This window comes from Pogoniulus pusillus, chromosome 41, assembly GCF_015220805.1.
Source record: "Pogoniulus pusillus isolate bPogPus1 chromosome 41, bPogPus1.pri, whole genome shotgun sequence".
Lineage (NCBI taxonomy): Eukaryota > Metazoa > Chordata > Aves > Piciformes > Lybiidae > Pogoniulus > Pogoniulus pusillus.
This window is the reverse complement of record NC_087304.1, coordinates 1,991,514-2,004,151: the sequence shown is the minus strand read 5'-3', so window position 1 is coordinate 2,004,151 and position 12,638 is coordinate 1,991,514. Positions and strand designations below refer to the sequence as shown.

The 12,638-nt window shown below is 59.9% G+C and overlaps 2 protein-coding genes across 2 annotated transcripts; one reads left to right on the top strand and one right to left on the bottom strand.

Annotated features, from left to right (window-relative positions):
• Positions 1–5: 5 nt before the first annotated feature.
• LOC135192263 (leucine-rich repeat-containing protein 25-like) lies at positions 6–1,526 on the top strand. Its single transcript, XM_064175258.1, has 2 exons — positions 6–215; positions 620–1,526. Exons 1-2 carry the CDS (start codon positions 73–75, stop codon positions 735–737), a joined length of 261 nt encoding a protein of 86 aa, XP_064031328.1. The 5' UTR covers positions 6–72; the 3' UTR covers positions 738–1,526.
• A 1,488-nt stretch (positions 1,527–3,014) lies between these two features.
• Positions 3,015–5,120, bottom strand: GDF15 (growth differentiation factor 15). The gene is made up of 2 exons (XM_064174836.1): positions 4,808–5,120; positions 3,015–4,105 (listed from the first exon to the last, which is right to left on the bottom strand). The coding sequence occupies exons 1-2, from the start codon at positions 5,118–5,120 to the stop codon at positions 3,312–3,314; spliced, it is 1,107 nt and encodes a 368-aa protein (XP_064030906.1). The 3' UTR covers positions 3,015–3,311.
• Between the last annotated feature and the right edge of the window lie 7,518 nt (positions 5,121–12,638).

Here is a 12,638-nt window from a genome sequence, read left to right as displayed (position 1 = left end):
GGGGTGGGATGGGGCAAAAGGGAGCCTGCCGCGGCCCATGGACAGCCCCGGTACATCAGCCGGGCTGCCGAGATGGGCACCACTGAGCTGGGCACCACTGAGCCGGGCACCACGGACGTCGTCACCGCACCCGACTATGAGAACGTCTTTGTCAGCCCCTGCAGTGCCCCCGCCGCGCGGGGCTGGTCGCCGGGATGGCAGGAGGAGCGCTACAGGTGAGGCTCCGGTGCAGTCACCGTCTGCTTGGGGTGTGCTGTGCGGTGCCATGCCCCCCCCTACTGCCCCATCCCGTGCTGTGCCGTGCCATGCCATTTCACCTCACCCGGTCCCATCCAATCCTGTGCTGTCACACTGTCCCTTCCCTTCCCATCCCATCCTATGCCAGGATGCCTGGTGCCATGCTCTCCAATCCTATCTATGCCAACCCATGCCACTCTGAGCAGTGCCACCCATGCCCCCTCTCCCCCCATCTCACCATCCCCAGGCCCAGGCTGAAGCCTTTTCGCCCCCATCCACCTCCCCAGAGCAACCCCATGGTGTTCACTCCCCCATTAGGGACTGGACACCTGGGGTCACCCCCTGGCACAGTGCAGTGAGTGCCACCCCTCTTGTCCCCCAGCCCCCAGGTGCCAGTGGACGATGACTATTTCCTGGAGAGCGAGGGGGACCAACCCATCTATGCCAACACGCAGAGCCCCAGCGAGGACAACCTCTACATCGTCCCTGACCGGCCGTGAGGGCTGGGGGCCGGGGGGGCTGCTGGGGGTGCAGCTCTGCTCCCCACCTTCTTGTCTCCCTAGGACTTTCCCTGGTGACTCCCGCACTGAGGACAGGGATGAGTTCTCCCCATGGATGTGAGCTCCACTGGTCCCCCCCATTGTTGGGACAGGGACAGGCATGGTCCCCATCGTGCCAGGGACACCTTTCTCGAGAGGGGTTATTTTTAATGCCCCACCCCCCCCGCCCCCCTCCTTTGCCTCTGTTCCCACCACAAGGCGAGGACAGAGGGCTGGAGCTTCCTCCCGGGGCTGGTGGCCACCAACCGCAGGGACGCCTTAGCACAGCATCCGCCAGCAGGCAACGCGCTGGAGCCTTCCCAGCTGGGGACACGTGTGGCGGCCCCCCTGGGCTGTCTTTCAGAGTGGGGGGCCGTGAGGTGACCGCAGCACAGGGTTCCTCTTCCCCTTTCAGCTGCCGATGGAGCGTGTCAGGGTGCACATGTTGCTGGGGACGTGCTGGCCGCTGGGGACATCCGGACCCTGGGACTGACGCCCTGCCTGCACCTCTCCTCCTGCAGCTAAACCTCTCAGTTTGGGGAGCAGAGCAAGAACTTCCTAAAGCACTCTTTATAGTGCTCCTGACAAAGTCTCCAAGCCTGGCACTGTCAGATTGTGCACCCCAAGGGGACTGGCAGCTTGGGGACATAGGGACCCCACAGCTTCTCTGGATGCCCCTCCAGCTCTGCGTGGGTCCCCTGAGCTCCAGCCCTTGTGATGCTCCATTAAAATATGGTTTAATTGCCTTAACTTACCTGTGTAGCTTGTGGTCTGCTGAGCCCTGGGCACAGCACAGGGTGGCAGCTCTAGGGCTGGTGCCATCTTCAGGCTGGATATGTCCCTCCGGCAGCAGTGGGGTGATGCCAGCTCCGTGTCTTGTTAGTTGTTAAAGGCATTGGCAGCCCCAAGAGGAGGTGTTGGTGACACAGGGGTGGCTGCAGGCATTAACCTGAAGGAGCTGTGTGAGGATGGAGGTCCCTGGGAAGAGTCCCTGGAGCTCCCAAAGCCTCTGTCCCCAGAGCAGGGGGTCCCAAGGGAGCAGTATCCACAAGGACAGCTGCCCAGAGCCCACATTACTTTGGCCCAGGTCCTCAGAGTGGAGGGCCCCATAGGTTGTGTCACTCATGTCCTGGTCCTCGTAGTTCACATCCCCAGACTGGAGGTCCCCATAGCCCATGTGCCCCAAGCCCAGGTGCCCCCCAGGAGCAGTTGAGGAGCAAGGCAGCCCAGGACACCCCCAGAATGCCCTGGAAGAGCGGGACAGGACAGAAAGGAACTGTGACCAGCAGAGCCACCCCATCTATCAGTGACAAGTCCCTTGGGGACATGGTGTGTGCCACCAGCCTCCGAGGTCACAGAGCCCACAGGGGAGCTGGGGTTTCCCCCACCCCTTGGTGCCCAAGGGGTCCTGCAGCTGAAGGTGCTTGGAAATTGGACAACAGCCACATTCCAGCTGGATGCACCACCCGAGGGGGTCAAGGCTGCAGCCAGCTCCCAGCACCCATCTCAAGGACACAAACAACTCAAAGGTCTCTGAGAGCATCACCCAGATGTTACACAACCACCAGCAGCTGCTGGCAGGACAGCCCTGGAGAGGATTTGCCAGCAAATCCATATGGAATCAGCTCTGGGAAGGGGATCTGAGGGTCCAAGCTGTGGGACACCTGGACGAAGGTGACCCATTGAGGAACTGCTTCAGCTGGAGAGCTCAGGAGGTGCAGGAAGAGCAGGCAGTATCCATGGTCCCATCAATTTATTCATTGACACTGGGACATGATTTCTGCTTTACAAAAGCAGAAAGTACAAAAGCACATAAAAAACCCTTTCCCAAGCTGCCTTTTTGCTACAAACCACAATAAGTTAGCAATAAATAACTTCCTGAAGCAGAGGTGAGAGGAGGGAGGAGAGGGGAGGAAAGGGGAAGAGAGGAGAGAGGAGTGAGGGAGGGGAGGGGAGGAGAAGGGAGAGGAGAGGAGAGGAGAGGAGAGGAGAGGAGAGGAGAGGAGAGGAGAGGAGAGGAGAGGAGAGGAGAGGAGAGGAGAGGAGAGGAGAGGAGAGGAGAGGAGAGGAGAGGAGAGGAGAGGAGAGGAGAGGAGAGGAGAGGAGAGGAGAGGAGAGGAGAGGAGAGGAGAGGAGAGGAGAGGAGAGGAGAGGAGAGGAGAGGAGAGGAGAGGAGAGGAGAGGAGAGGAGAGGAGAGGAGAGGAGAGGAGAGGAGAGGAGAGGAGAGAGGAGAGGAGAGAGGAGAGGGAGAAGGCTGAGTGCAGCCACCTAGGGACAGACACATCCCATCCTTTTGGGGCTCTCTCCGGTAGGAAGGATCCACCACCCAAATGAGGTCTGGGCTTAAATAAAGGAGGAGGATGAGGAACAAGTGGAGGAGAGCTCCCAGGTGGAGCCCGTGGGAATGAGCCAAAAGGTGGAGGCATTTCATGCCGCGGAGTCTGTTTTTGGGGATGCTGGAGATGCTGGGAGATGGGCAGGCTCTGTCCTGTCTGGGTGATGATGTGTCCAGGACCAACCTGGGTGTGATGCCATCAAGCACAGTGGCATTTGGTGACCAGCATGTCATCGAAGAGGGTGGAGACCAGCCTGCCCTCGGCGTCGTAGTGCATCAGCACCATGGGGTCGTAGCCGGCAGGGACGCAGCAGGGCGGAGGAGTGGCTTTGGAGAGGGAGTGCATGCGGGCTTTGATCTGGGCGTGCATGCTGGCCGGCTTGTAGTTGTGGGGGCAGGAACCCTCGCAGAACCTCATGTAGTAGCTGCTGGGAGCGATCACCCAGTCTGACCAGCCAATGTCCTGGAAGGAGACCTTCAGCGACTTGAGGCAACACTTCCCATCACTCTTCCCACACTCCTCCTCTAGCCCCCGGGGTCTCCTGGCTCCCCGGCTCGTGGTCTTGTGGGTTACCACCTCCAGCACCAGCAGGTCACCCCCCGCGGTGGCCAGCAAGGCTGAGACGTCTGCTGTGAAGGTCAGCTCCAGGTGCAGAGTGTCCTCAGGACCAGCAGCCCAGGGCTGGATGGCCAGCGTCAGGTCCAGGCTCTGGGCATCCTGGTCCAGCTCTTGGCTTTGCAGGAGCTTGGGGGTCTCATCAGCCCCCTCCAGCATGTAGATGCTGACCCGGAGGGGCACCGAGGCGTTGAGTGGGGACATGCCGGAGGATGCGAGTGACTGCTTGAAGAGCTTCAGCTCCGCCTGCACCACCTGGAGCTGCCGGTGGAGAGTGTCTGTGCGGGACAGGAGGAGACGGTAACGGTGGGGACCACGGAGGTCCTGGTTTCCCTGGGTGTCCTGATGTCCTTGGTGGATGTGTGACGAGTGCAGCACTGTGGGGACAGAGGGCACAGCTGATGCAAGAGCCAGGAATTCCCTGTCAGCTAAGGCTCCTGACCTGTTCCTGCCGGACAGCCAAACCATATCTGGGGAATTCCCCAGATCCTGAGGGATGCTGAGGTTGAGGAGATTCAGCTCCGTCCTCATCCCCAGGTCACTCAGAACCTGCCATCCCCAGGGACCTCCAAGCCAGAGGGTCTCACTGAAGGGTGGCAGCTGGTGCCAGAGCAGGTGCATCAGATGCCACTGGGGTCACCTCCATTCCACACCTCCACTCTCCTCTCCAGCCCAAGCAGCAGGAGCTGAGTATTCCCCTCAATCACCCCAGGTCCTGATAAAGCCCGAGACTGGGAGTCAGGTTGGGGTTTGAGGGATGGAATCTTCCTTCCTGCCCTCCACTTGCCCTCAAGTCCTCTCCAGCCCTGCTCCCAGCCCTGTGCCACCGAGCAAAGCTTTCGCCCCAGATTTTCTGCTTTTCGAGGGTTTCATCGCAGCAGCTCAAAGGGTGGCTCCTGGCCAGCGCTGGGACACGGCAAGCAGCCGGGACATGGGCGACAGGGCCACTGCGATTCATGCCCGGTCATGTCCCCGCGCATGTCGGGGCGGCCAGAGCTGACCTGCCCCGTGGGGACACACTGAGTGACACCCACCTGTGTGCTCCCCAAGGGGAAGAGGGTCGTGGGATGTCAACTTACGTGTGGCAGTCAAGCGATGCAAGCGTCGGGTCCCGGTCCCAGCTCCCACCTCCTCCTGGCTCCGGTTCCCCATCAGCTCGGCCACTCTTTGCCGGTGCAGCCGTTGCGCTCTCTGGATGCTCTCCTGGTCCAGCCGGTGCCGGACCACGGGGGGGCTGCTCATCCCCAGCCGCTCCAAGATCCCCTTTTTGATGGCTTCCAGCTGCAGTCTGTCCTCGTCCCGCGTGTGGGGCCGGAGTTCCACGCTGGTGAGGAGCAGCAGGAGCTGGAGGCAGGTGAGGGTAGCTCCGACATCCCGCAGAGCCCTCGGCATCGTGCAGCCGCCGGTCGCGGGGGGGGTGTCCGCTCCCTCTCGTTCCAAGGCTGGACGCGCTCTGCCAGGACAATGAATGGAGGGGACCAGATCCCTGACTTTATAGGAGCCGAACTTTGCCCGCCCTCCGTCCTCCCGTGGTTCGTTGGTGACGCCGCAGGAAACACCCCGCAGGAACCTACTCCCAGTTGGAATTGTGCAGACAGCTCTGCTGGTGCTGGAGCGGGTGGTTCTTTTGGGAGCTGGTCTGCAGCCCTGGAGATGAAAAAGCTCTGAGTCCCTGTCCCGTCTGCCTCCCGTTCTCCCCGCGGGTCAGCATAGGCAGGCGGGTTCCCTCTCAGCTCCCAAGTGCTGTGGATGAGAGGTGGCATTAGATGGCCTCGGAGGTGGTGGTGAGTGATGGAGAAAGGATGATAAACAGGCAGCTTGTCCATCCGAGCATCTTCTGTTGCCTTCCCTGTCCTTCACCTCGCTGACACGCGGGTCCCTGTCATTATCTGGGCTGAGCCAGAGAAGTTCCCCAAAAGCCCTCCGGAGGGATGCAGAGCAGGGAAGCAGTGGCCAGGCAGCCCAGCTTGTCCTGGTATATACAGGAGGAGGGAGGGCATCTGCGTTGGACCTTGTCCTGCTAAACCAGCTGACACCACCACAGCCCGGGATGGCTCTCTCGTGGGTCCCATCTCTCCTGAAGCAACCGTAGCCAGGGTTGCGTCATCCCTGGGCAGACAGATGGAGCCAGGCACGCCGGGTGGCACAGAGCCAGCGAGGCCACGTGCGGAGAGGAGCACTGTGCCAGATCGGGACTGCCCCTCTGCTGGCCAAGATAAAACCCACGGTGGGAACAAGACGCAGGCCAGCGTGAGACCACCTGCGCCTGACCTGCTCGTGAGGGGTGCTTGAACCAAAACACACAAGCAGAGGGATGAGAAATCCCTGGTTGGAGGAGGCAACAGGCAGGTCCCCTCCCGGGTGCCAGCCGGGGCAGGCAAGGCCATTCCCAAACGTCCTGAAGCTGAGCTTGGCTCCTGGTCTTTAACTGAGCTCCAGCCATGGGACGAGCATGTCTGTGGTAATCCCTGGATTAGTGGCTCCTGACCCCTGCTCCTTCTTGACTCCAGCCTGCTCCTGCCTTTTCTCGTCCAGTTTCTCAGGGGGTTGCCTGAGGCCAAACATTTCACCCTAAAACACAGGAAAGGAGAAGTTTGTCATCGTGAGCAGCATCACGTCTCAAGGAGGGGATGTGGAGGGGGTTGTCCCAGCTCTGGCTCCTCTACCCTGCTCTGGTTCCAGTCTTGCAGAGGGATGGATGAAGAGAAGGAGGATCAAAGGCAGAAGGAGCCCACCCAGAGACCTTGCCCTGTTTCATGCTTCCAGCTTGGACTGAAACTCCCTTGTGTAGCTCAGAGGAAAACCTCAGGGACAGTTTTACCTCAAGTGCTTTGTCCCATGTGAGGACATGTGGGGATGATGTGCCAGCCATCCTGCTGCTGCCATGGCTGGCACATCACCCACTCCTCCAGCAGCCAGGCAGGAAATGTGCCCAGATGAACCCCCCTGATCCTGGAGCATCTTCCTGCAGGGAGCTGGTCCAGGAGCTGCCTCCAAGTAGATCCATTCCTTCCACCTGAATCTGCAAGATCCTTAGGAAGTTCCAGGGAGCATTGGGCCCCACTTTGATCCCACCTGGGGGGTTTGATCAGACCTTCAGCCCCCCCAGTTCAAGGATGAAAGGGAGAGGAAGCATCACTGCAGGATGACCACAAACCTCTGGATAAGACTCCAGGGCTGTACCACCATGCCACCCATTCCACCACCATCTCTCTGTCCCCAGTAGATGCCAGCTGGGCCACCAGCACCCTCCACCATCTGCAAGGTGCTAAATGCATCATTCCAAGGCCGAGCCGGAGCCGTGCAGCATCCGGCTGCAGGAAGAGGCCCTGACCCCGCAGCCATTGAGCAAGACCCAGCAACCCCCTAAAAATCTTCCCCCACCCCGGTTCTGCTTTTGCAGAAGATTCTCTGCCCGTGGGCGCGTCCACGAGTGACGCAGTGTGGCTCTCGCTCCGAGAACATCAAAGTTTGCCCAAACCGGATGTTTTGCCCCCGAAAGGCGCCGGCCCTGGAAGTCGGAGATTTACAGCCCGGCAGCAGCCATAAAACTTTGTGTTTTAAGAGCCAGGCGGCCGCGGATGCCGAGCGAGCTGTGATGAAACGTCCTGGAGCGGCCTCGGCAGCCTGCAGGTTGGGGTTGCGCAGCCTGGGCGCAGACAGCGTCCTGCAGCTCCGCGCAGCGCCCTCGCAGCGCAGCCCGGGCTCAGCCAAAGCCTCCTCCCGGCGGGATCCAGGCTCCTCTCCCGGTAGCGCAGCCCGGGCTCAGCCAAAGCCTCCTCCCGGCGGGATCCAGGCTCCTCTCCCGGTAGCGCAGCCCGGGCTCAGCCAAAGCCTCCTCCCGGCGGGATCCAGGCTCCTCTCCCGGTAGCGCAGCCCGGACTCAGCCAAAGCCTCCTCCCGGCGGGATCCAGGCTCCTCTCCCGGTAGCGCAGCCCAAGTGTCGCACCACAGCCCCCACCTACCCGCCGCGGATCTACAGCAGCAATCAGCCAGAGCACCAGCCCACGGCTTTGCTGGTGGTCCGGGACTCCTGAACCTCAAAGAGGTTAAACCACGGAACGGTTTGGGATGGATTTTGGGTAAGATCATTGAGCCCAACCACCGATCTGACACCACCCTGCCCACCAAACCATGTCCTCAAGTGCTATGGCCACGAGGTTTCTGAACCTTTCCAGGGATGGGGTCTCCAGCACTTCCCTGGGCAGCCTGTTCCAATCCCTGACCACTCCTGCAGAAAAGAAATTGTTCCTCATGTCCAGCTTAAGCCTCATCTGGTGCAACTTGAAGCCATTTCCTCTTTTCCTATCACTTGATACTAAGAAGAGCCCAACCCCCACCTGGCTCCAGCCTGCTTTCGGGGAGTTGTAGAAAGTAATGAGGTTTCCCCTCAGCTTCTGCTTGTCCAGGCTGAGGAGGAGCTGATCTCCCAGACTCATCACTCCTCCACACACGGTGAGGAGAGAAACCAGGAATTTCAGGGGTTAAAGCATCCCCCGGAGGCTGGTGCCTGGAAAAGCTGCCTTAAAGCCCAGGAAAAGTTCAGAGCACCTGCTGCCGAGCCTGGGAACATCCAGGTAATGTTCTGGCCTCTCCATCTCCAGCTGCAAGCACCGCGGGGCCACGGGAGGTGCCTGCTGCCACCCCTGAAGCCAACCAGCTGAGGCAGCGTTGGGCAAAGCAGGCACCTGACAAGTGCCGACATGAAACAGCAGAAGTGGAACATGAGCATTAGTCACTTCCCCACGGAACACAAGCTGGACGCAACCCTGAGCTTGAAACCACTCGAGCAGGGCTCGGAGTGGGACTGGAGAAGCTGCTGGTGCCACGCAGGGACAGACCCAGACTGGCCACGTGTGACCAGGGCTTCGCCGCTCCTCAGGGCAGTTGCTCCCCCAGCTTGATGCGATGAGGGTGAGGGGCCACGGCTCCCCAGCCTGAGTGGTGGGATACTGATGGGGGCGAGCAGAGACGAGAAGGCTCTGGAGGGCTTCGATTCCCTGGAAAGCCCAAAACTTCCCCTCGGCTGCTCTCCCGCCCCCGCCCTGCAGGAACCTTGCGCAGCTCCGCAGCCTTCGTTACCGCGGGCGGCGGTGGCAGCAGAAGCGCTGCCCTCCGCACTCCGGCTCTAGCAGGCCCTTGCGGAGCATCCTGCTGCGAGGCAAACGGCGTCGGGCTGGATGCTCCCCACGGCCTATGGGACCTCCTGTGCTCCCCAAACCACCTGGGCTGAGCACAACAGGTGCTGGAAGGGGGCTGCCTGCCACGGGCAAGGGAGCTGAGCGTAGAATCAGTTCAGGTTGGAAGGGACCACAAGGATGATCCAGTTCCAATCCCCCTGCCCTGGGGACACTAGATCAGGCTGTCCAGAGCCCTGCCCTGGGTGGCTTTCTCAGCTAAGGGCCGAATAGGGAAGAGCAGAGCAGCTTCCCCTATCTGCCTCCACCATGTGAAGCGCCAGCAGCCCTCAGGGCTTGGTCTCTAGGGAAGCTGGCGGCTTCAGCACTTCCAGGAATAAATTGGGGTGAGGAAGCCCTCGGTTGAAGGGGAGGAAGAACCCAGCTGCCCTCTGGGGTGGTCTGTCGGTCCGTCGTCCGCCGGCAGCGCTGGCCCCTGGCACCGTGAGTCAGCAGGGTGGGAGCTGTGGTGACCTCGAGATGTTTCCAAATAAAACTCAACGAGAAGAGGTCAGGCAGGCACAAAGCAGCTTTTGCCCTGTCATGGTATGATCACATTTTGCTTCCTCTGCTTCAAGCTTACCACATCTGTCAAAAATGAGACTTCTGCTCCGCTTGGACAAAGTCCTTCCTGCTGTGGCTGCAGCCGTGGCCAGCTATTAACTTCCCCCCCCTGCCTCATTAACCCACCCCCGCCTCAGCCCAGCCGTGTAGGAAACGACACCAACCCAGCCCCAAACATGGAAATCCTGCTGGAGAGCTCCTCAGTCGCTGCCCAACCTCCTTCCCCACGGCGAGGCTTCAGCACCAGGATGTTCTCCACCTGCAACGAGCACCCTCCCTGGAGAGGTGGATGTGCAGGTAGGCTCTGCCCTCCAGCAAGATGCTTGCAGCTTATGGGGGCAGGTTGAAATGGATGAAGGAAAACAACTCCAACCCAGGCACATCCCAGAGCAAGATCTCTCTTTCCAGGGAAAGCCTCAGGAGATCCTACAAGAGAAGAACAACCCAAAAGCTCCTCCAGGAAACCGGAGTCCAAGAGTCTGGGGAGGCTTACCCAGCTCTGGCTGAAGCATGAGAATGAAATCTGCTGAAGCAGCAGGAGAGGTGATCTTAGCTTAACCCTCAGCAGAAATAAATATTTGATTGTGAAGCTGGGCATGGCCCAGGCCCCATGTGCCTGTCAGGAGGGAATTAGTCAGCAGAGCTGACTCGGGGCAGGGCTGTGTACACAGAGCACCCTCGCTAGAGCACCCACTGCAGTGGGCAGCAGCCTGATGGAGGCAACAGGAGGAGCCTTGCCCCAGGTCTGAGCTGCCATGCTGGCTGGGAGCCAGCCAAGAACAGCAGCAGAGGTAGGTGAGGAATGTCCATGGATAGCTCCTGGACAGGTGCTTCCAAGCGGCAGGGAAAGAGCTCGTTGAGGAGCCCTGGCATGGAGCAGTACACAGCCAGAGCAGCATCCCTGGCACAGGAAGCCCATACTGGGAATTCTCCACTGCTCCGGGAGCTTTTCCATCCCCAGCCGCTCGGCTGCGGGTGCGAGAGGCAGCGAACCCTGACCCGGGACTTGCCCGCACATGCTCCCAGCGCTTCCAGCGGAGCGGAGCGGCAGGAGCCGGGCAGGAAATTCCAACCATTCCCGCGCACCAGATCCGCAGCTGCGAGTTTCGGATGGGAGCTCTGGGGAGTCCCTCAGCAGCTCTGCAAGGGGTGGGCTCCAGCACCTTCGCTTGAGCTCAGCTTGGATTTGCAAGCCGGGAAAAGGCAGAGAGGAAGGAGCCTGCCAGATGGCCGCTGGCCAGAAATCCCACCTCGTTTACCAAGGCTTTGGAGGGCTTGAGGAGCAGGGCAGGAAGAACAGAGGGGGAGCAGAGTGGGCTGTAATGGGAAAGAATTGAGATGTAGATTTTAAGATTAAGAAGAAGCTGCCCAGGGAGGTGTTGGAGTCCCTGTCCCATCAGGTGCCCAAAACACCTGTGGTCATGGCACCTGGGGACATGGTTTAGTGGCCATGGTGGTGTTGGGTTCATAGAATCATAGACTCAGCCAGGTTGGAAGAGACCTCCAAGATCATCCAGTCCAACCTATCCCCCAGCCCTATCCAATCAACCAGACCATGGCACTAAGTGCCTCATCCAGGCTTTTCCTGAACACGTCCAGGGACGGTGCCTCCACCACCACCCTGGGCAGCCCATTCCAATGCCAATCACTCTCTCTACCAGCAACTTCCTCCTAACATCCAGCCTGGACTTCCCCCAGCATAACTTGAGACTGTGTCCCCTTGTTCTATTGCTGCCTGCCTGGGAGAAGAGGCCACCCCCCACCTGGCTACAATTGGCTTGGACCCCAGAGGTGCTTTTCAGCCTTCATGATGCTGCAACCTGCGAGGGTCCAGCCCACCAAAGAGATTCCCTCCTTGGCTTTCTGCGTCTGCAGCCAAGGAATCCAAGTGGGATGTTCTGTGGTGGAGCTTCCTCACCACTGAGCAGAGAAACCTTTGTCCTCTCTCTCCCCACAGAGCACCGAGGGACTTACCCAACACATGACATCACCTGGCAGCACCACCGAGCAGGAAGAACTTCAGCACCTTATAAAGAGAGTTCAAAGCAGAGGGATTTCATCAGGGCAGGCTCACGGGACAGCCTGGGTCCTCTCCAGGGAGCGTGTCCAGGCTTGCTCCGAGGAAGACCTCAAAGCTCCCTGGTGGCCAGCACGTGCAGGCTATCAGGGAAGGCAATCGCAGCTTCCAGTCGGAAGGAAGGGCTGGAGAACTCCATGAGGTCACCACAGCAGCTCAGGGGAGGTAAAATAACATCCAAAAAAAGCAGGGCAGAGATCCCCAGAACCTGAGGCAATTCTCCTTTCCGACTGTCTTCTGGCCAGCAGTCCCCCAGGCAGGGCCATGCAGAGTCCCCAGCACCCAGCTTTGGGGCTAAGACCACTGCATGACCTCCCCAAGCCCTGTCCCACCTTGGCACACTGGGCTGGCTCTGGGCTTTACTGGGGCAGCTTTTAACCCTTGCTCGTAGCAAAGCTGAGCTTTGGGGCAATGAATTCAGCACAACTAACCTGCTCCTGGCCAGGGGCTGAAGGGTGCTGCTGCTTCCTCAGCACCCTGAGTGCCATCTCCACTCGTGACACCTCCTCCCCATCTCTTCATCACCACAGACAAGCTCCCAAGACTATGTTGAAGCTGTTTCTGAACACTTCCAAGCACTGTGCTTGTGCCAGGCTGCCCCAGCCCAGGCTCTGGGGGCAAAGCTGAGCACCGTGAGGCTGCATGGCAGCACCATCTGCTGGCAGCAGCACTCCCCCCTGCCACGCTGCTCCTGGGCTGGACCGGTGGCAGCAGAGAAACTCCTTTGGTGTGAGGGTGCTGGAGGCCTGGAGCAGGCCTCCCAGAGAGGTTGTGGGGTCTCCTCTGCAGACCTTTTGACCACACCTTGGCTTTGTGCTCCTGGGCAAGTTGCTGTGGGTACCCTGCTTTAGCAGGGGGGTGGACTGGGTGAGCTCCAGAGGTCACTTCCCACCCCCACCACGCTAGGATTCCATGAGCCCAGAGGATATCTGCTCCCATTGGAAACACAGGCAGGCAGGGCAGAGAATCCAGCAGCAGCAGATGCAGAGGAGATGGAGTCAAACCAAGCTCAGTCACCTGCTTGGTCTGTGACCATCGATGCCCAGGTACCACCCCCCACAGAAGGCACCTTTGACAACTTCTGGCAAGAAA